General features: G+C 46.8%; 1 protein-coding gene across 1 annotated transcript in view; it reads left to right on the top strand.

The window, feature by feature from the left end:
• MYO18B (myosin XVIIIB) overlaps positions 1-23,568 on the top strand; it is a 300,711-nt gene that overhangs the window by 207,841 nt on the left and 69,302 nt on the right. Inside the window, exons 37-40 of the mRNA XM_080986568.1 lie at positions 10,459-10,575; positions 11,375-11,458; positions 13,559-13,696; positions 15,570-15,755. Coding sequence (XP_080842694.1) covers positions 10,459-10,575; positions 11,375-11,458; positions 13,559-13,696; positions 15,570-15,755 — 525 coding nt within the window. The remainder of the gene's footprint in view (positions 1-10,458; positions 10,576-11,374; positions 11,459-13,558; positions 13,697-15,569; positions 15,756-23,568) is intronic.

Here is a 23,568-nt window from a genome sequence, read left to right as displayed (position 1 = left end):
CCCTGAGATTGTAGCAGGCCATGAATTCCCGCCATAATTTTACCCATTGTTCCATGTAAATATTATAACCCAAATCTTGCGCTCATCTCACCATTACAGCTTTCACTTATTATTCCTTTACCTCCCATTGCAATAGGAGGTTGTATACCCTTGAGATATATTTTCCTTTACTTTGTATCAATTCTTTTTCAAGTTTTGATGTTTCTTTAGCAAGTCCTGCTTTTTTTTATCAATGGTTAATCTTTGATTAATGCCTTGCCATGGCGAAGGGGCTTGAATAACTCAGAGAAGCTATGAGTTTTCCATGCAGGGCCACCCAAGATGGACAGTTCATAGTGGAGAGTTTTGACCAAATGTGATCTACCTGGAGGAGGAACAGGCAAGCCACTCCAGTATCCCTGCAAAGAAAACTCCATGGACAAAGACAACAGGCATATAAAAGTTATGACGCTGGAAGATGAGCCCCTCAGGTCGGAAGGTGTCCAACATGCTACTGAGGAAGAGCGAAGGACAAGTACAAGTAGATTCAGAGCTGATGAAGTGGCTGGGCCAAAGCCAGAAGGTCGCTCAGTTGTGGATATGCCTGGAAGTGAAAGGAAAGTCCAATGCTGTAAAGAAAAATATTGCATAGGAACCTGGAATGTAAGAACCATGAACCTTGGTAAGTTGGATGTGGTCAAAAATGTGATGGCAAGAATAAATATTGACATCCTGGGCATCAGTGAACTAAAATGGACAGGAATGGGTGAATTCAGCTCAGATGACCATCATATCTACTACTGTGGGCAAGAATCCCGTAAAAGAAATGGAGTGGCCTTCGTAGTCAACAAAAGAGTGGCGAAAACTGTACTGGGATGCAATCTCAAAAATGATAGAATGATCTTGATACGCATCCAAGGCAGACCGTTTAACATCACAATAATCCAAGTTTATGCACCAACTGCTGGTGCTGAAGAAACTGAAATTGAGCAATTCTATGAAGACTTACAACACCTCAGATTATCAGCTTCTTATAGCAAAATTCAAGCTTAAACTGAAGGAAGTAGGAAAAACCACTGGGCCGGTAAGATACAATCTAAGTCACATCCCTTATGAATACACAGTGGAAGTGAGGAACAGGTTTAAGCATTTAGATTTGGTGGACAGAGTGCCTGAAGAACTATGGATGGAGGCTCGTAACATTATACAGGAGGCACCAACGAAAAGCAAGAAAGCAAAGTGGCTGTCCAGCGAGGCCTTACAAATAGAGGGGAGAGAAGGCAAGCAAAATGCGAGGGAGATAGTGAAAGATACAGGAAATTGAATGCAGATTTCCAAAAAAGAGCAAGGAGAGACAAGAAGGCCTTCTTAAATGAGCAATGCAAAGAAATAGAGGAAAACAATAGAATGGGAAAAACCAGAGATCTGTTCAAGAAAACTGGAGATACGAAAGGAACATTTCGTACAAAGATTACCATAATAAAGGACAAAAGTGGTAAGGACCTAACAGAAGCAGAAGACATCAAGAAGAGGTGGCAAGAATACACAGCGGAATTATACCAGAAAGATATGGATGGCTCGCACACCCCAGGTAGTGTGGTTGCTGACCTTGAGCCAGACATCCTGGAGAGTGAAGTCAAATGGGCCTTAGAAAGCACTGCTAATAACAAGGCTAATAGAAGTGAAGATATTCCAGCTGAACTATTTAAAATTTTAAAAGATGAGGCTGTTAAGGTGCTGCACTCAATATGCCAGCAAATCTGGAAAACTCAGCAGTGGCCAGAGGATTGAAGAAGATCAGTCCACATCCCAATTCATAGAAGGGCAGTGCCAAAGAAGTGTAGTTGAATGCTCCAGCTACTGCACATTTGCACTCATTTCACATGCTAGCAAGGTTATGCTTAAAATTCTACGAGGAAGGCTTACGCAGTATGTGGACTGAGAACTCCCAGAAGTGCAAGCTAGATTTCGAAGGGGCAGAGGAACCAGAGACCAAATTGCAAACATGCGCTGGATTATGGAGAAAGCTAGAGAGTTCCAGAAAGACATCTACTTCTGCTTCATTGACTATGCAAAAGCCTTTGACTGTGTTGACCACAGCAAACTATGGCAAGTTCTTAAAGAAATGGGAGTGCCTGATCACAACATCTGTCTCCTGAGAAATCTCTATGTGGGACAAGAAGCTACAGTTAGAACTGGATATGGAACAACTGATTGGTTCAAAATTGGGAAAAGAGTACGATAAGGCTGTATATTGTCTGCCTGCTTATTTAACTTATATGCAGAATTCATCATGCGAAAGGCTGGGCTGGATGAATCCCTAGCCGGAATTAAGATTGCCGGAAGAAATATCAACAACCTCAGATATGCAGATGACACAACCTTGATGGCAGAAAGTGAGGAGGAATTAAAGGACCTCTTAATGAGGGTGAAGGAGGAAAGCGCAAAATATGGTCTGAAGCTCAACATCAAAAAAACAAAGATCATGGCCACTGGGCCCATCATCTCCTGGCAAATAGAAAGGGAAGAAATGGAGGCAGTGAGAGATTTTACTTTCTTGGGCTCCATGATCACTGCAGATGGTGACAGCAGCCACGAAATTAAAAGACTCCTGCTTCTTGGGAGGAAAGCAATGACAAACCTCGACAACATCTTAAAAAGCAGAGACATCACCTTGCCAACAAAGGTCTGTATAGTTAAAGCAATGGTTTTCCCAGTAGTGATGTATGGAAGTGAGAGCTGGACCATAAAGAAGGCTGATTGCCGAAGAATTGATGCTTTTGAATTATGGTGCTGGAGGAGACTCTTGAGAGTCCCACGGACTGCAAGAAGAACAAACCTATCCATTCTTAAGGAAATCAGCCCTGAGTGCTCACAGGAAGGACAGATCCTGAAGCTGAGGCTCCAATACTTTGGCCACCTCATGAGAAGAGAAGACTCCCTGGAAAAAACCCTGATGTTGGGAAAGATGGAGGGCACAAGGAGAAGGGGACAACAGAGGACGAGATGGTGGGACAGTGTTCTCAAAGCTACCAGCATGAGTTTGACCAAACTGCGGGAGGCAGTGGAAGACAGAAGTGCCTAGCATGCTCTGGTCCATGGGGTCACGAAGGGTCGGACATGACTAAACAACTAAACAACAACAACAACAACAACAACAATCTTTGATGTATTTGAAAATATTGCAGCCAGTCTGTTAGTTGCCCTTTAGTTTCTTCATATTTTTTTCAGTATTACCAATTATTATTAGGACAACAGGATGAACCTATACTGAAAAATTTCCACAAAAAGAGTTCTGTTTCCTGTAAATTCCCTTTGTGATAGGTTTTCCCCCTCATTTGTTTCTTCATTGTTCTAATCCTGTCTTACATGGCATCTCTGCTCCCACTTTTCCAATCTTTCTTTCTACTGTTGAAATTCAAGCTACGTCATTACGCCATCTTTGTTGTTTATGTAAGGGAGTAATCTGGCGTCCCGCCATAGCTCCAGGCAATTTTCCAGTTCTCCCTCTCCTCTAATTCTTTTTTTTTTTTTTTGCAAATATTTTTTATTACATTTTCTATAAAAACTTCCATCTTTCCATTTTCCACATCACGTATTTTAGTTTGTTGAACCTCCCTCCACTCCTCTGACAGTCATCCATAATAATTCTCCTATTTACACATTTCTTAATATATAGTATCACCTTTAAGTAATTTCTTTATATCCTTATTTACATTTTTGCGATATTCCTCACTTTTCACAAAGCCTCTTTAAAACACACTAGCGTTGTATTCTCCTCACATATAGTTTTCAAATACTCTCTAAATTTTCCCCAATCCTCCAAAAACTTATGATCTCTTTGAAGTCTAATTTTCCCCGTTAGTTTGTCTAGTTCCGCATAATCAATTAGTTTATTTCTCCATTCGTCCAGAGTCGGTACTTGTTCTTGTTTCCACCTTTGAGCTATCAGCGTCCTCGCGGCAGTTATTGCATATTGGAAAAGTTTGAAATCCTTCCTTTTAATTTCCCTTCTGGTTATCCCTAGTAGAAAGGTCTCTGGTTTCTTAACAAAGCTATATTGTAGCATTTTCCTTACTTCATCATATATTTTTCCCCAGAAGCCCTTCACTTTCTCGCATTCCCACCACATATGCATAAACGTGCCCTCTTTCTCTCTACACCTCCAGCATTTATTACAGATCTTATACATTTTGGCCAATTTAACCAGTGTTAAGTACCATCTATATACCATCTTCATGGCATTTTCTTTTAGTGTTATGCATGCTGTGAATTTCAGATTTTGATTCCATATCTTTTGCCACTCTTCCAGCTCTATACTGTACCCTAGATCTCTGGCCCAGTGGATCATTACCTCTTTCACCTCCTCATCCATCGTATGCCATTCTAGTAGGATTTTATACATTTTTGATATGATTTTATGATCGTTATTAACAATTTCTGTTTGGAACTTCGAATCCTTTTCCTCATACCCTTTTTCTTTCACCTCCTTTTTAAACATATTACTTATCTGCCAATAGTGCAACCAGTCCCGTACATGTTCTTTCACTTGTTCATATGGTTTAACTGTCCATTTGTCCCCTTCTTTAAATACCAGGTCTCCATATGTGACCCAATTACTTCTCATATTGAGTTGCTTAATTCCCATCATCTCTAAAGGGGATAGCCAATGTGGTACCCCCCTTTCTAATATATTTTTATATCTGATCCATACTTCGATTAGCGATTTCCGGAATATATGATTTCCAAAAGATTGATGACCTTTTTTGCCCTCCTTCCATAAATAAGCGTGCCACCCGAACCTATTGTCGAATCCCTCTAAGTCCAATAATTTCGTGTTTTTGAGCTTTATCCAATCTCTTACCCAGCAAAGACATGATGCCTCATAATACAACTTCAAGTCTGGCAGGGCAAATCCTCCTCTCTCTTTTGCATCCGTTAACAATTTATATTTAATTCTCGGTTTTTTGCCCTGCCAGATATATCTTGAAATCGATCTCTGCCACTCCTTAAAAATTTTAACTCCTCTTAATATTGGGATCGTCTGAAATAAAAATAGTAATTTGGGTAGCACGTTCATCTTGATCATTGCTATTCTACCCCAAAAGGATAGTTTTAACCTTCCCCATCCTTCCAGGTCCTTCTTAATTCCTTTCCATATCATAACATAATTATTCTGGTACAGATCAATATTTTTTGGTGTAATCCAAATTCCGAGATATTTAACCTTTTTAACAACTTCAATTCCCATTTGTTGTTGGAACTCTTCAATCATTGATTGCTCCATATTTTTAGTTAGAATTTTAGTTTTTTTCCTATTTAATGTGAAGCCTGCCACTTCCCCAAATTTACCAATTTCCTCTAACACTTCCTTTACGCTGGTCATCGGGTCTTCCACCGTAATGATCAAATCATCAGCGAAGGCTTTGGTTTTGTATTCATTTTGGCCTACCTTCACCCCTTTTATCCTTTCATTTTTCCTAATTGAATTCATAAGGATTTCTAGGACCAATATGAACAGCAGGGGTGAGAGCGGGCAATAGATGAAACAGTAAATGAGCTTAAAGGACAAATAAAAGAGGTATCCAGAAGGACACATGTATTAGAAGAAGGGCTGAAAAGGGCCAAATTAGAAGTGAAAGATCTGAGACGGGAGGAGGATAAAACTAGAGCAGGACTATTAGAAGCTAGTAAAGCTCAAGAAGAAATGTGGGACGCGATTTCTATGAACGAACTTCGGCAACGGGAAGTTAATTTAAGGTTGAGGGGAATACCAGAGAATCAAGGGGAGAATATAAGGCAAAAACTGATAGAAGAATTGGCTAAGTGGTTAGAGCTTCAAGCAGAGGAGGTGGCAAATACGATCCAAAATGCTTTTAGGATGAAAGTAAAAACGACTAGAGCAAAAAAATTTCCAGGGGATTGCCTCATAACATTTAAGGATAGAGATATGAGAAATCTGGTATTGGGAAAAAATAGAGAAAAAAGATTGTATATTGATGGTAGCTACATAATTATCTTTAAAGATATTCCAATCAGACTGTTGAAACGGAGAGACCCTTACAAATCACAAGTGCAAATTCTTAAGAAGAATAATATAGAATTTAAGTGGGAATATCCGGAAGGGATCTCTTTCACTTACAAAAACAAAAAACATAGGATGACCAGCCCAGGAGAAATAGGCAAATTTCAGAGAAAATACAAAGAGTTATGGATAGAGGAGGAGGAAGGAATTAAAGGAGCAACAGGTGGAGTGGAGATAAAGGGAGTGAAGGAGGTGGGGGAGAGTGGGAGGACTGAAGGGAAACCAGAGGAAGAGGAAGAGGGGGAGGAGGAGGAGGCGGAGGAGGAGGAAGAGGAGGAAAGATTATAACAAAATATTGGAAGGGAAAGATAATTTTATAATTTGATAACAAGATGGCATTAAAAATATGGAACTGGAATATTAATGGTCTGAACGACAAAAAAAAACGGAACAAGGTGGAACAATTCTTAAAGAAAAAGAACTTAGATATAGTCTGTCTGCAAGAAACGCACGTGGCAAAAAGGCATAGAAAAATTCTGATAAATAAAAGACTTGGAAACGAATTCATATCCTCAGACAAACAAAAGAAGAGGGGAGTGGTCCTATATATAAAAAGTAAAATAGAAGCCAAACAAATCTTTAAGGATGAAGAAGGGAGAGTTATCGGGGTTCAAATCAATTGGCAAGGGGAGAAACTAATAATTGTGGGGATCTACGCACCTAATGGAAATAAAAATGTCTTTTACCAAAAATTGGAAGAACTTTTATTGGAATATGTGGATCAAAAGATAATTCTGATGGGAGATATGAACGGGGTAGTTTCGATAGAAATGGACAGATTGAGAGATGGTGGAACAAAAGAAGGTAAACTACCCAAATCATTCTTTGAACTGGTCAGAAATTGTAATTTAATGGACATCTGGAGGCTAAGATTTCCATTGGAAAGACAATTCACCTTCTATTCGGAACCTAACCAATCAATGTCGAGAATTGATCAAATCTGGATATCAGGGGAGCTAACACCAAGAGTTCACCAAGTAGAAATTGAACCAAGAGTAATCTCAGATCATAGCCCAATTAGATTAGAAATCAAAGGGTATGAAGAAAGAACATTCAGATGGAGATTGAATGATTATTTATTTGATGATCAAAAATTTGCGCAAGGGGCTCAGAAGAAACTGAAAGAATACTTTGCCGACAATTGTAATAAAGGAACAAATATGAATATAGTGTGGGATGCAAGTAAGGCTGTGATGAGGGGATTTTGCATACAACAAAACTCAATTAGAAAGAAGAACAGAGAGAAAGGGAAAAAAGAGATTCTAGAACAAATTATGGATAAGGAACAAAAGTTAATTCAAAAACCTAACAACACAAAAATTAGACAAAGTATTAAGACCTTGCAAACCCAATTTGCAATGCTAATCAATAAAGAGGTGGAACGGAACATTCAAAGACTGAGACAAAAGAACTTCGAATTTGCGAATAAATCAGGAAAATGGCTTGCCTGGCAGATTAAGAAAAGAAAAGAACAAAGCACAATAAATAAAATCATAGTGAAAGAGGAAGAGATCCCTCTCCTCTAATTCTTATCTCTAATGATCTGGCATCCCGCCCAGAGATGGAGCAAGGTTGGTGCGGTCCGCCCAAGTGTCATCCTGGGTGTGTGACAAAATCCTGGCCATGCCAGATCTCAACCCGCCCCCCCCCGGCCGCACCAGAGCGCAACCCCCCAGCCTGGCTGCTGAGCCGGATCACACCCCCTGGCTGGGCCGCTGTGGTGAATTGCACCCCCCCCCGGCTGGGCGTGATTGTCCCACCCCCTGGGTCGGGAGTTGCGCGGAGTGGCGCACCTTTACCCTGCACTCCTGGCTGGAGGAGGCAGGCAGGCAGGGGAGAGGATAGGAAGGAGGCAGGCGAGCAAACAACGGAGGGGGGCAGGAATGGGTACCGCGCTCCCCGTCCTGTCTCTCCCTATGGGCGGCTTGCACCATCCCAGGTGCCGGAGAGACTTCCTCCGCCACTGGTCCCACCAGAGCTACTGCACATCAAAGACCATAGTCCAAATTACCGTCCAATGGAAATTAGATGCTTTAAATCATTTCAGTGTTCTCACACAGTTCTATTTTCATGTTTATCCATAGATATAATTCTGTTCTCTTTTTCTCTTTTTGCTTTATAAAAAATTATTATAAATTTTTTTTATTCATTTTGCAATACAAAATATAAAAACACGTAACACAATTTTTCACAAATACATTTTTTGGAGTTCCCGCCGCTCTTCTGCAAATCCTCCGTTTTAGTCCTTCTTCCGCATTTCTTAATCTAATATTGCCTTTTATTAAAAACCTCCTCCCTCTGATTCCCTTTTTTACAATATTTCTAATATTATTTTCACAGAGCCTCTTGCAAACGTTAATTGTTCATCGCAAATACTTTTCAAATAGTCTACAAATTTACTCCAGTCTTCAGTGAATCTGTGGTCTTGTAGGCCTCAGATCCTTCCTGTTAATTTATCAAGTTCTGCGTATTCCATTGACTTCATTCTCCATTCTTCCATCGACGGTAATTCTTCTTGTTTCCATTTTTGGGCTAGCAGTATTCTTGCCGCTGTTACTGCGTATAAAAAAAGCTTATGCTCTTTTCTGTTTATTTCATTTCCTACCATTCCTAACAAAAATGCCTCTGGTTTCTTAACAAATGTATATTTCAACATTTTTTTCAATTCATTATATATCATTTCCCAGAAGCCTTTCACCTTCTTACATTCCCACCACATATGATAAAAAGTCCCTTCCTTTTCTTTACATTTCCAACATTTATTTTCTCTTTTTGCTTTTTATCAGTTGTTAGCGTTTAGGAGGAGGTTTGCCAAGTCATTTATATAGCAAATATAGTATTAATTTTAAAAAGGGTAAAGGCTCCCCTCCCCCCTGACATACCATATTCTTCAACGAAGGAAATTTTTCTGGTTTGAAATGTTGCAACCCAGTAGCTGATTCTCTTGGCAGTTTGTAATCTTGTCCCCTTCATCCTGTACACGTCTGTAAATTAAAGCTAATTTCATCCTAATATACAGAAGAACCTCTGCTCTTAATGGCTGTGCCTGGGGGTTACCGATACGCGAAGCGCTTTTCCACTCAGCATCTCCTGCCTCTCGAGTTCCATACCAAAGTGAGAGTCAGTTATCAAGATGATCTGTGAGTGAAGCTCACTCCTCACGGGCCCTGGGGGGAGCTTGTAAGAACAATTACTCCCAAATCATCCTTGTTTTCCTCCACAAATGGTCTCCACTAGTGTGGGAGCTGCATCCATTTAAGGCAGGAAGTACCGGAAGTTGTTGCTGTGGCCCAAGGATTCAGTTATAAGCTCTTCAGGGGCAGACGCAAACAAAACAAGCATGGCACCCTCATGCACCAGCATGGGGCAAAGGCCACTTGGAATTACTCTTGTGTGGACCGAGTTGAAATGAATGAGAGTTGTGCAATGGCATGATAGCCATCAATAGGAGAGTGTTTCTGAACATGTGCAGAGTCCCCTCACCTCTGGATAAGCAACCATTCCTCTGTATCTAGGGTTGCAGGGCATAGGCCAGGCCCTGAGAGAAAGGACAAGGTGGTACCCTTCCCATTTCCACGCCTGAATCCAACTAGATTGGCAGCTGAGTCTTACTTCAAGAGTAAGTAACCATACCTCAAATGTTGAAGGAAAACACACCACCTTCTGAGGAAGTCCGATCTACTGTTGAACAGCTCTTACTATCAGAAAGTTCTGCCTAATTTTTGGTCAAAATATCCATTCTTGTCATTTGAATCCATTGGTTTGGGTCCTCTTCTCTGGAGCAGCAGAAAACCTTAGAATCTTAGAATTATAGAGTTGGAACAGACCCTGTGGCTTATCCCCCTGCAATGCATGACAGACAACCATCCAACCACTGCTTAAAAACCTCCAATGAAGGAATGGGAGGCCATTCCACTGTTGAACAGCTCTTGCCATCAGAATGTTCTTCTGTCACAATCTTCTTAGTTGTAACTTGATGTCATTGGTTCGGGTTCTGCCCTCCAACGCAAGAGAAAACAAGCTTGTTACCTCTTCCATCCCTTTTGATACCTGAACACAGCTATCATATCTCCTCTCAGTCTTCTCTTTACCAGGCTAGACATACCCAGCGCCTTCAAGCGTTCCTCATAAGGCTTGGTTTCCAGACCCTTGATCATCTTGGTTGGCACATGTTCCAGTTTGTCAATGTGCTTCTTAAATTGTGGTGCCCAGAATTGGGCAGTCTTCCAGGTGTGATCTGGCCAAGGCAGAATACAGCAGTACTATTACTTCCCTTCATCTTTGCATTATACTTCTGTTGTTGCAGCATAGAACCACATTGGCTTTTTTTTTTTTTTTTGCTGCTGCCTCACACTATTGCACCCCAGGTTTTTTATTTTTCTGTTTTGCTGCAGGTTGATGAGCAGTTATACCAGCTCCAGCATGAGAAAGCTGATCTCCTCAAGCGCATTGATGAAGACCAGGAGGATCTGAATGAACTGATGGCCAAGCACAAGGCCTTAATTGCTCAGGTAAAGGGGGGGGTGGAGAGGGAGGCCCACCCTTCAGAGTGGCCTTGCCTTATTTGGGGTGCTTGGACCAGGAGCCCTGGTTGAGCCCTGGTGGCACAATTTAGCTTTCCAGTTTTGTAAGGCTTGGAGCCCTGACTGGCTTCATTCCCTCCACCTTCTTTTGCTAGTCAGCACCCACAGAATCATAAAACTGTAGAGTTGTGTGGGACCCTGAGGGTCATCTAGTTCAACCCCCAGCAATGCAGGAATCTGAAGTAAAGCATCTGTGGGAGATGACCATCCAACTTCTGATTAAACATCTCCAAGGAAGGAGAATCCTCCACCTCCTGAGGGAGTCCGTTCCACTGTTGAACAGCTCTTACTGTCACTCTGTTAGCTGTTATTCCATTTCTATCCCATCAGTTTCTCCAAACTGCTCAAGGTGGCACACAGTTTCCTCTTTCCTAACTGTGAGGTAGGTTAGGCTGAGAAGCAAGGCCCAAGGCCACCCAGTGAGCTTCATGGCTAAGTGAGGATTTGAATCTCAGCCTCCCAGGTCCTAGTCTGACGCTCTGGCTACTGTGCCACTAATTCAACAGCCAGCTGATTCAACCAAAATGGTTCCAGTAGCCTCTTTTCCCTTAGGGAGCTCCTCCCTTTCCAGTGATACCATCTCAGCACCTCCTGTAAAGGTTTGCAAGGTTTGCAGGATCCAGAAGGCAATTCCCAGCATGCACACACCTATATGACTTAGGTGCTCCAGTCTTCAAAGGAGCCCCTGCCTTGTCTGACTCTCTTCTGAGGCTCTTCCTTTTTGCAGTCTGCAACAGATATCACCCAGATCCGAGAGCTGCAGACCCAGTTGGAGGAGATGAAGAAGGAAAAGCATGGCCTGCAAGAAAAAGTGAGTCCTCCCCCCCTTTCCAGTACAAATGCAGAACTTAACTCTTCTAATGCTGAAGAATCTCAGAGTGAGGACATCCTGAGAGCCCTGACGCTGGATAAGAGGAATGCCCTTCCTGGTCCAGCATCTGGAAGCAGCAATTCTCTCCTGTTGTTTATGCTGAGTGACTGGTCTTCTGAGGCATGTGTTTGCCACTGCATGTCGACGCTCTAGATAGCTCTGGTGGCTAATATCCACTGATAGACTTCTCCTGAGTACATTTGTCTAATTTTCCTGTTCTGCTGAGGAAGTTGTAGCCAGAGCCAACACTTGAACTGGAAGGACATCCAATGAAGCTGAATGTTGAAAGATTCAGAACAGATAAAACAAGAAATTACTTCTTCATGCAGCACATGAGAGCCAGTGTGGTGTAGTGGTTAAGAGCGGCAGTCTTGTAATCTGGGGAACCGGGTTCGCGTCTCCGCTCCTCCACATGCAGCTGCTGGGTGACCTTGGGCCAGTCACACTTCTTTGAAGTCTCTCAGCCCCACTTACGTCAGAGGAAGCAGGAGGGGAGAGGGCTCTTGTGCTCAGGTCCTGTTTTAGGGTTTCCCACTGAGGCATCTGACTATGAGAACAGGAGGCTGGATGGGCCATTGCCCTGATCCAGCAGGCTCTTCTTGTGTTCATTCCCAAAGCCTCTTTGAGGAAGGTGTGGCAAATCAGGACCCTGGACAGCATCAGGTGGGCTCAGTTCACGGAAGGGCAAGCCATCATTTGAGCTCAGAACCAGAGTTATGGAGGTGCCTGGCAGGGCCTTCCCTTCTAGTGACTCTGCCCTGCCCCACGCGAGCTGTCTGCAGTTTTTTACGGGTCCTTAGTCAGTTCTGCAGGAGCACAAAGCTGCATGGCTGTGGAGCAGCAGAAGCTCCCAGGGAGTCTTCTTCCATCTCCAAGGCTGCTGGGAGAGCATGCTCAGGCCAGAGCCCTGTGGAATGGGGTGCTGAGGGATCTACCCCAAGTGGGTGACTTGCGAGCCATCTGGATCAGAGTCTGCCTTGTGGCAATGCTAGAGACATGGCTCTGATTATCTTTTCTGTAAGAACTTAAGGAGAACCCCACTGGATCAGTGATCAATGGCCCCTCCATCCCAGCCTCCAGCTTCTCACAGAGGTGAAACAGGGACTTCTGGGAGTCCCAACAGCAGAAAGTGAAGGTGACAGTCCCCTGTTGGCTGGCCCTCAGCATCACATGCCTTTTTTGTCTGTGCCCCCCGCAAGAAGTCTGAGGGCAGCAACCCGAGAACTGGCCTTTTTGTGGTGGCTCCCTGCTTGTGGAATGCTCTCCCCAGGGAAGCTCGCTTGGCACCTTCATTATACATCTTTAGGCACCAGGAGAAAACATTCCTCTTCAACCAGGCCTTTGGCTAACTGAACAATCTATGGCCTTTTGAACTGTGTGTGGGGGGGTTATTGTTCATGTTTGTTACTATGCTTTGTATTTTTGTGTTTTCATATTGTAAACTGCCCTGTGATCCTTGGGTGAAGGGCAGTACAGAAATTTAATACATCACCATCATCATTTAATACTAAGAGGTAAAGTGCCTCTGTAGGTGGAGGTTCTGCTTTAGCTGTTGCAGACAATATGTCTAATCCCATTGTGAAATCTTCTACCCAAAAAGCCATCCCCATTGTGGCAGAGTTGCTGGTGATCCACGAAGTATTTATTTTTGTCAGTGCTGACTCCTATGGTCAGTGAGTCATACTACATTGACTTTTGGGTGCTTGAGGGAAGTTGTGTTAATTGGATTGCAAGGTGCCAGGACTTGTGGAAAGAAATGGGCAAAGCGTGAGGGTTAGCATCAAACCTGGCTGAATTCTTCTTCAAATGTGTAAGTTGAGCAATTCCACCTGCGCCCAATGGGTTGCTGTTGATTACGGCCTTGCTGTGCTTTATCACCTTAGAGGTGGATTTGTATTCTTCCTATTGATTTCACTGTTGTAGCTTTTAACTGTGCACTGCTTGTGAGAGGCCCCTGGCCTGAATATAAACAGGATATAAATTGTGGAAATTAAATAAAATGGCAGGAATTGAGTTAAATGATCTCTTGTCTGGAAACAGCTGCAGGTGTCCCAGGCCCGGGTTGTCTATTTGGAGCAATCAATGGTGGAGAGGTCCATCGTCAGCCGCCAGGAGGCCCTGATTTGTGACCTGGAGAACAAGATGGAGTTCCAGAGTGTGCAGATCAAGCGCTTTGAGGTTTGGATGGCCTTGCCCTTGGCAGACTGGGGAGGATGTTGATCAAGATCCCCAGAGAACAAACCACAGGGCCATAGCCCAGGGGCAGAGCCACTGCCTTGCATGCCGGCTCGGTCCCAGGCTCAGTCCCCAAGGGAGGGCTCAGAGAGACCCCTGCCTGAAACCCGGGAGAGCCATTGCTGCCAGTCAGTGCAGACAACACTGAGCTAGATGCACCATTGGTTCATTGGCAACTCCTCATTTGCACAGGGGTTACGTTCTGAACCTGCGTGCATGTCAGGGAAATTGCGTAAAATGAGGAGTCGTCTGTCTGTTCCATAAAAGCCCCGCTGATGGGTGAGGAAGAAGCTTCCCTATTAATCAGCTGAACCTGTCAACAAGACCCGCTGCCCCTCTGGCTCACATGAGGCACAGGGGGCTTTCTGGCTAACAGCTGGCATGCAGGAAAGTGCAGCTTTTCTGTGTGTCAGCTGCTGTTAGCTGGGAGTCTCAGCAGAGCCCCGCTGCACCTCCAGCTCACGAGGAGACCCACCCTGGAGCCCAAAGAAAATGTCCCTTTTGGGCTCTGGGGAGGGTCTCCTCACCAGCTGGAGGCAAAGCAGAGCTTTGCTGAGGCTCATCAGGTCTCCCCACACACTTCCAAGTTTCTGGAGCCTCACATCCATGTGGTCACGCATAAATTGAACACAGGTACATTGGGGGGGGGTGCCTGTCAGGCAGCTTTGCGTGTTCCTAAACACTATGCTATGGGACGTGGGTGGCGCGGTGGTCTAAATCACTGAGCCTCTTGGGCTTGCCAATCAGAAGGTCGGCGGTTTGAATCCCCGCGACAGGGTGAGCTCCCGTTTCTTGGTCCCTGCTACTGCCAACGTTGCAGTTGGAAAGCACACAAGTGCAAGTAGATAAATAGGTATCACTCTGGCGGGAAGGTAAACACCATTTCTGTGCACTGCTCTGGTTTTGCCAGAAGTGGCTTAGTCATGCTGGCCACATGACCCAGAAAAACTGTCTGCGGACAAACACCGGCTACCTCGGCCCAGAGTCGTCTGCGACTGGACTTAACTGTCAGGGGTCCTTTACCTTTTTTTAAACACTATGCTACAGACTTTAACTTATTTAATTTTCATTCCAACCACCCAGAGAATCCTGGGAACTATTTTCTATAAGAAGAGCAATTGTGGCATTAATGGTTTTAGCGTCTGAATAGGAATGGGAGACATGGATTCAAATCCCTCTTGGACCATGAAGCTCATAAGGTGACCTTGGGCCAGTCACTGACTCTCAGCCTAACTGCCCCCCCCCCCGGCATATTGAGAGGCTAAAAGGAAGAAGGCTCTCCCGTCAGATGTCAAGGAAATAAAAAAAATCTGACTTTTAGAATACATCTGAAGGGAAGTTTTTAATGTTTGATGTTTTACTGTGGTTTTATTGGAAGCCACCCAGAGTGGCTGGGGCAACCCAGTCAGATGGGCAGCATCTATCTACCTATCTATCTATCCATCCATCCATACTATGTGTGATTGCAAGCAACGAAGTCTGCTGTCTAACCAAATACACAAGCCATACTTGGTAAACTCTCTGCCTAACAATAGATGCCCTGTACTTACAGGCATATCTCTGCATCCATGAGGAATGAAACCTTCCTTTTAAGGTTCTTGGGGAGTGCAAGTCCATGGCACAATTTTCACTTGTGCATCGCATCCTGCTGGTGTTGTATCTGTCATTGTAGAAGGCAGAAAAGAAAAGAAAGAAGGGTGGTTGGACTAGATGACTGTTGGGGTCACTTTCTACTCTCCAGTTCTGTGATTCTGTGATGGGTTTCTGTTCGACTCCCCCCCCCCCCCACTGCCTCCTAACTCTTCTCTCTCCCCAGATGCTGGTTCTCCGTCTTCGGGACAGTGTGATCAAGATGGGAGAGGAGCTGGAGAAGGCGAAGGAAGGGGAGGCGCGGGAAAGAGAGAAGACCAGTTACTACCAGATGAGGATGGAAGAGATGAAAGCAGACCTCAGTGAGCTGGGCCAGAGGGAGCTGGAGGCCAATCGCAGGCGGGTGGAACTGGTAAGAGGGCCAGGAATGGGGGTGGCAGGAGGGAGAATGGATTTATTTATTTTCAGTTGGCTCTTCATTGAATGTTTCCAATCCCAGAGCAGGGAACAAAGCAGTAAAAAAGAGGGGGGAAATATGCCAAAATTACTTATACAAACTTGCAACATATGAATGCATATAAAAGCAGACTTGCCACGGCCAAATTCAATGATATTTGGAATGCATTTTTAGAAATACTGTAATAGGTTAAGATCTGGTGAAGTACAATAACAACCTTGTAAAGCATACAGTTTTGGGTTCCCCCCTCCCCCCTTTATTTTCCCTTCTACATGGGTTCTGTTTCTCTTTCTCTTTTTCTCTCTTTTGTTTACGTCTCACAATGTTTATTGCACATATATTTATGTACTTTTTGAACTTTCAATAAAGATGTTAAAAACAAAAGAAAAATAATATGCCAAAATTACGGAATCTTATAAACAGGACCAATAAACAACTAAACAAATGCATCATCCGGTAAACAAGAGAAATTAAAGCAGGATGTGTAGGATGTGTATAGAGTCTACGAGACAAACGTGAAATCACACACACACACACTGCATTGGGAAGGATAGAAAAGAATTGGGAGAAAATAAACAAGTGGAAAGCCTGGATTAAGGATAAACAAGAGATAAACGGACTCAAAATGCCACCAAAATACTCTTTGTAAAACTTTCAGAGAGCTAGGAAGGAGTGACAAAGAAGACACTGGGAGAAAGGTTTTAAAGAATTAGCTTTCCTCCGTGATTGGACGTGAAAACTGCCAGCATACTCCAGCACCTCCCCTTCCATTTCCCATTATGGTGCCGATTACATTATTTCTGTAATTTTTGAGATGGGCTACTTGGCTTAGATTAGATTCATAGAATCATAGAATCATAGAATCATAGAGTTGGAAGAGACCACAAGGGCCATCGAGTTCAACCCCCTGCCAAGCAGGAAACACCATCAGAGCACTCCTGACATATGGTTGTCAAGCCTCTGCTTAAAGACCTCCAAAGAAGGAGACTCCACCACACTCCTTGGCAGCAAATTCCACTGTCAAACAGCTCTTACTGTCAGGAAGTTCTTCCTAATGTTTAGGTGGAATCTTCTTTCTTGTAGTTTGGATCCATTGCTCCGTGTCCGCTTCTCTGGAGCAGCAGAAAACAACCTTTCTCCCTCCTCTATGTGACATCCTATTATATATTTGAACATGGCTATCATATCACCCCTTAACCTCCTCTTCTCCAGGCTAAACATGCCCAGCTCCCTTAGCCGTTCCTCATAAGGCATCGTTTCCAGGCCTTTGACCATTTTGGTTGCCCTCCTCTGGACACGTTCCAGTTTGTCAATGTCCTTCTTGAACTGTGGTGCCCAAAACTGGACACAGTACTCCAGGTGAGGTCTGACCAGAGCAGAATACAGTGGCACTATTACTTCCCTTGATCTAGATGCTATACTCCTATTGATGCAGCCCAGAATTGCATTGGCTTTTTTAGCTGCCACGTCACACTGTTGGCTCATGTCAAGTTTGTGGTCAACCAAGACTCCTAGATCCTTTTCACATGTACTGCTCTCAAGCCAGGTGTCACCCATCTTGTATTTGTGCCTCTCATTTTTTTTGCCCAAGTGCAATACTTTACATTTCTCCCTGTTAAAATTCATCTTGTTTGTTTTGGCCCAGTTCTCTAATCTGTCAAGGTCGTTTTGAAGTGTGATCCTGTCCTCTGGGGTGTTAGCCACCCCTCCCAATTTGGTGTCATCTGCAAATTTGATCAGGATGCCCTTGAGTCCATCATCCAAGTCGTTGATAAAGATGTTGAATAAGACCGGGCCCAAGACAGAACCCTGTGGCACCCCACTAGTCACTCTTCTCCAGGATGAAGAGGAACCATTGATGAGCACCCTTTGGGTTCGGTCAGTCAGCCAGTTACAAATCCACTGAGTGGTAGCATAGTCAAGACCACATTTTACCAGCTTCTTTACAAGAATATCATGAGGCACCTTGTCAAATGCCTTGCTGAAATCAAGGTAGGCTACATCCACTGCGTTCCCTTCATGTACCAGGCTTGTAATTCTGTCAAAAAACGAGATCAGGTTAGTCTGACATGACTTATTTTTCAGAAATCCATGCTGACTATTGGTGATCACAGCATTCCTTTCTAGGTGCTCACAGACTGTTTGCTTAATGATCTGCTCCAGAATCTTCCCTGGTATTGATGTCAGACTGACTGGGCAGTAATTATTTGGGTCCTCTCTTTTCCCCTTTTTGAAGATTCCCAAGAGCTTCTGCTTGGATCGCTTCAGAGAGGCCCCCACTGAGACACACTTGGGTTTAGCATGTTATCTGCATCCAACCTTATGCCTAGAGACCCTGCTTTTCTGTGTACCCTGTGTACGCTAGTGGTGGTGATAAGACTATGGAGTCACCTCAAAGGTCATGCTAGGATACAGGGATCAGTCGTGGCCAACAGGACTGGTGGGACAGAAAGCCAGGGTACTAATGGTAGGCAGAGCCAAGAGGAGGGTGCTGGCCTGTGCACACGGCGAGACTTAGGCTTAGGTCAAAGGAGGTCTCCAAGCCTGTAGAGAAGATCCAGGACACACAAAAGAAAGTCCTTCTTCATGCAGCACATTGTTAAAATGTGAAACTCCCTCCCAGAGGAGGCAGCAATGGCTGGCTGTAAAAGAGGACTGGACACTTTCCTGGAGCAGTAGAAGGCTACAATGGCTTTCAGCCACTATGGCTGCTCTGCCTCCATGGACAGAGCTGCGATGCTTCTAAAGAGCAATTCCTGGAAAGCACAGGAGAGGGAAATCCACAGCCGACAGATGCTTGGTGTCAAGGCTGCCTCAGGTCTCAGCTCACAAAAGACCAACGCCAATCTCTTCTTATATATAAAAGTGTTTATTGCAGTTCATTGTTTGCTTCATATCCGAGGCGCGCAGCCCCATGTCTGTACGCTTAGACCGTTGAAGTCCCCTCTGAGTCAGTCCCTCCCCTGCACCAGTTTAAGAGCCTTGCGCTGCTCCACCTGTTTCTCTCTTTCCTTTTCCTCAGGGTCTTCCTGCCCGCTGGGGTTTCGCCCCTCCTGGATTCCCCTGACGCGCTATCCCCCGACTGCTCTTCCCCCCTCCTGCGGGCTTTAGGACCTGGCCCTTCCTCCGGGCTCCCTGTACTTCCGCGCGCCTCTACATTTGAACTTGGCGCGCGCGCCCAACCTCTAACTTTCCTTTTGACAGTTACACTACTCCCTTCACTACTCCCCTCCCCTTCCGGGAGGGTGGCTTGCTCCGACCTCCCTCCCTTCTCTGCTGCCGGAGCTGCTTCCCCTGATACACTGGAACCTCCACCCCCTTCGCTGCACTCTGGCGGGGAGGCTGGTCCTGACGCCCAGCTGCCACTTTGGGATCCCCCGCTGGCCCCCTGTTCCTGACACGTCCCCCCTGGGGCTCCCCTGGCCTTGACCACTGGCGCCCCCTTCTGGGAATCCTCTGATTCGCTGGAAAGACTCATGGAATCTCTTGAGTCATTGTCATCCTCTTCCTCGCTGTCCTGGGATTCATCCCCATCGCTCTCCATCTCCTCCCTACCCTGTGCCTCTGTCCCTGAACCCCTGACATCCATCCCCCCCTCGAAGCCCCCCCTTCCCCCCTCCCGCTGCTCGGGCGCAGGTTCCGGGAGCTCCGTTGTAGCGGGGGTAGATGCTGGATACAGTTCATCGACGTCGATCTCCTCTGCTTCCAGTTCAGTGTATGAGTGCTCGAAACCGGGGTCCTCCCCCAACACATCCAAACCCTTCCCTCCCCCTGTTACTTCAGGCAATGCTGCTTGCCAAGGCCCCCTTCGCCACCCCACTTCTGGTTGATCGTCCCACCAATAAGAGCGGTCCGTGTCCACCCCCGAGCACGATCCCCTTGGAGGGCTCGATTCCGGCGTGGTCTCCTCTGCGGAGGAGAACCCCCGGAAGGTGCTGCCTGAAAGTGTGGGCGTAAAAAGCCAGTCGTCAAAATACTCCGCTGGCATGGGCCTGTGTGGGAAGAGTGCATGGAACTCGTCTTTAAGAAGAGGTTCCTCCAGAGCATAATCTGGCACCCAACTGTTGGCGCTGGCCGGGGTACCTTCCCTGGCGAGGAGGTATTCCACTCCCTCCTCCCCCCATCTCGAGTCCAGAATTTCCGTGACCTCGTTGAGCGTCGGGGTCCTCGGTGACTTCCCCCCCCCCGGTGACTTTCTACGTGGGTCTGGTGCCGTCCCTGGCTCCTGAAATCTGTGTGGGGCCTTGTAGGGTGTAAGCACCGACCTATGAAAGACCGGGTGCATTCGGGAACCTTCTGGGAGGGTCAACCGAAAAGCTACGGGATTGATCCTGCCCTCAACTTGGTATGGCCCTAGCTGTTTGTGTCCTAGCTTCTTCTTAGCTAACGACTTGGCCGGCACCGCCTGGGCTGCTAACCATACCCAGTCCCCCACCTGGATGTCTTCTCCTGCCCTCCTGTGCCTGTCTGCCTGCACTTTGTAGGCGTGTTTAGCTAGTTCCAAGTGCCGTCGTAGCTCCTCGTGGACCTCCTGCAATTCTGCTGCTAAATGCTCAGCTCCCTGCGACTCCCCCTGCGTCGTTGTCTCCAACGCCGGGAAGGTTCTGGGATGTCGCCCATTGTTGGCGAAGAACGGTGTCACCCCCGTTGACGCGTGCTTCGTGTTGTTGTAGGCAAACTCGGCCATCGGTAAGTAGTCCACCCAAGTTGCAGGCTTTTGATTGGCGTAACATCGCAGGTACTGCTGCATGATGGCGTTGACCCTCTCCGCTTGGCCGTTGGTTTGCGGGTGTCTCGCTGACGCTAAGTTGATCTTGACATTCAGGATGCCCAGGAGCTTCTGCCAGAAACTGGAAATGAATTGGCGACCCCGGTCGGACAGGATGGACCGCGGTAAGCCGTGCACCCGGAACACGTGGTCTATGAACAGCTTGGCGGTCTGTTCCGCTGTTGCCACCTTCGCGCAAGGAATGAAGTGCGCCATCTTGGTGAACAGATCTACAACCACAAGCACCGCCGTCTTGCCCCGCGAACTGGGCAGATCAGTAACAAAGTCCAGCGCCACCCTATCCCACGGCTGTAGTGGCGTCTCCAGCGGTTCCAGCAATCCCGCTGGCTTCTTGTGCACTGGCTTGGACCTCTGACAAGTGTCACACCTGGCGACGTAATCTGCGACCTCTCCCCGCATCTGGGGCCACCAAAAGTCTCTGGCTACTAAGTCCGCTGTCTTTTCTTTGCCGAAGTGACCCGCGCTGGGTGCGTCGTGTAACTGCTGTAGAACCTTCACGCGGAGATCGTCTCCCGGCACGTAGAGAGCACCTTTGCGGGTCAGCAGGCCGTCGCGTATCTGGAATTCGCCGTCCTTTGCTGTCCCTCTTTGCACCTCCTCCATCTTGGATTGTGCGAACGGATCCGTCTGTAGCGCGCGTCGTACCGCGTCCAGGTCCATGGCGGCGGAAGCGCACGCCCACGCTTGCGGTGCGAAAATGTGCCTGGCTGCCACTGGTGCCGCTTCCTCGAGATACTGCGGTTTCCTGGAGAGCGCATCCGCTATGACGTTGTTGTCTCCCGGGATATACTCTATCCTGAAATCAAAATCCGCAAAGAACTCCGCCCATCTTATGTGCCTCTGGCTCTGGATCTTCGCCGTGCGCCAATACTCTAGGTTCTTGTGGTCCGTGCGGACCTGCACGGTGTGCTTGGCTCCGATGAGGAAGTGCCGCCACGCCTTGAAAGCCGCGTGGATGGCCAACAACTCCCTGTCCCAGATGGTGTAGTTCTGTTCTGACTTGCTGAGCTTCCGGGAATAGAGAGCGCAGGGCCTCCAGTTCCCTTGCGGATCTTCCTGCAAGAGGACGGCCCCCACTGCTCTGTCAGATGCGTCAGTCTCAACCCGCATGGGCCTGCCGGGATTCACGTGTAGCAGCTGTTCTTCGGACGCGAAGAGGCTTTTAAGTCTCCTGAAGGACTGCTCCGCCTGGTCCATCCAGGTGAACTTTTTCTTCTTGGAACTGAGGGTGTCCGTGATAGCTGCCGTCTCTTTCGCGAAACCCCTGATGAACTTGCGGTAAAAGTTGGCGAAGCCGACGAACCTCTGGACCTCCTTCCGATTGCGCGGGCTATTCCAGTCCAACACCGCGCGGACTTTGGCGCTGTCCATGGCTAGTCCCTTGTCGGACAGCCGGTAGCCCAGGAAATCCACCTCCTTCACGTCGAACTGGCACTTCTCCAGTTTGGCGTAGAGTCTGTGCTCCCGTAGCCTCTGCAGGACCTCCTTTACGTCTCTCTCGTGAGTCTCCTGTGATTCTGAGAAGATCAGAATGTCGTCGAGGAAGCATACGCACTTCTTGTAGAGGAGTCCTGCTAGCACGTGGTGCATGAATGCTTGGAAACAGTGGGAGCCATTTTGGAGACCAAACGGCATAACTCTGTATTCATAGGTGCCCAGCGGCGTGAACATGGCCGTCTTCCACTCGTCACCTTCCCTCATGCGTATTAGATTGTATGCTCCGCGTAGATCCAACTTGGTGAAGATCCTCCCCTTCCTCACCGTTGCGAGCAGGTCGTCAATCTTGGGCATGGGGAAGGCCTTGGGCTTTGTCATCGAGTTTATGGCCCTATAGTCCACAATGAGCCGTTTTTGGGGCGTGTCCTTCTTCTTCACGAAAAACACAGGACTGCCCCCCACTGCCTTGGATTCTCGGATGAATCCCCGCTTCAAATTGTGATCTATGAACTCCCTGAGTTCCTGCATCTCATCTTCAGACATGGAATACAGCTTCGCAGTCGGCAGCGTCGCCCCTGGTAGGAGGTCAATTGCACAGTCGTAGGGCCTGTGGGGTGGTAATTGGTCAGCTTCCTTTTCGCAGAAGACCTCCAAAAACCCCTTGTACTTGTGGGGCACCGCCTGCACCATGCCGAGATGCAACTGCTGCCCCTCCTCCTGGCCCTCCTCCTCCTGGCCGGTCTGGATGCAATGTTGTGTGCAGTAGGACGAGCCAAAGGTGAGCTGCCGCTGGTACCACGCTAATGATGGGCTGTGTCTATCCAGCCAACTCATGCCTAACACTATAGGCGTGTCTGACAGGCGGGTGACGTTGAAACTGATGACCTCGCGATGATTCCCGATCTGCAGCACCATGGGTGGCAACTGCTGTACCACTTGCCCGCCCAGCAACTTCCTGCCATCTACGGTGACGATGTTCAGAGGCAGCGTGGCTGGTAGAAGCGCTATGCGATGCTGCTTGATGAACTGCATCCCCACGAAGTCTGCGTTGCTCCCTGAGTCAATTGTAATGGGGACTTCCAGGGTGAGTCCATTAGGTAGCTGGAGAGTAGCAGTGAGCTGTACCACTGGCTTGGGTGGTAAGGGATCTGTAGGCTGCAAAAGCGCTGGGGACTGCTTTACTGACTCGCCTGGCTGTGCCCCAGCATTCCTGCTTCCAGCCAGGCATTGTCGTTTCCCTGAAACTGCTCTCCCTGTAGCGCTGCTTCTGTTACTGTTGCTAAGGCTGCAGTGTGCTTCTGGAGCCTCTGGGGACACTCTTTAGCCATGTGCCGTGCACTGTCACAGATGTAACACTTCCTGGTCCCTCTAGGAGGCTTCGCCTTGACTGCTCCGGACGCTGAGGCTCCGGCAGCTGTCTGAGCCTTTGCACCACCCAGCTCCATTGGTTCCTCCCCCTCCCTCAGCATAGGCGAGGGATTCGTACGTCCCAGGTCCCTGGGAAGAAAAGGAGGTGCTCTAGCTGGTGTGCGGACGTGACGC

Source organism: Podarcis pityusensis (assembly GCF_964106645.2).
Source record: "Podarcis pityusensis genome assembly, chromosome: 16".
NCBI lineage: Eukaryota > Metazoa > Chordata > Lepidosauria > Squamata > Lacertidae > Podarcis > Podarcis pityusensis.
The sequence above is the reverse complement of the archived record's forward strand: the minus strand, read 5'-3'. Positions and strand labels throughout refer to the sequence as shown.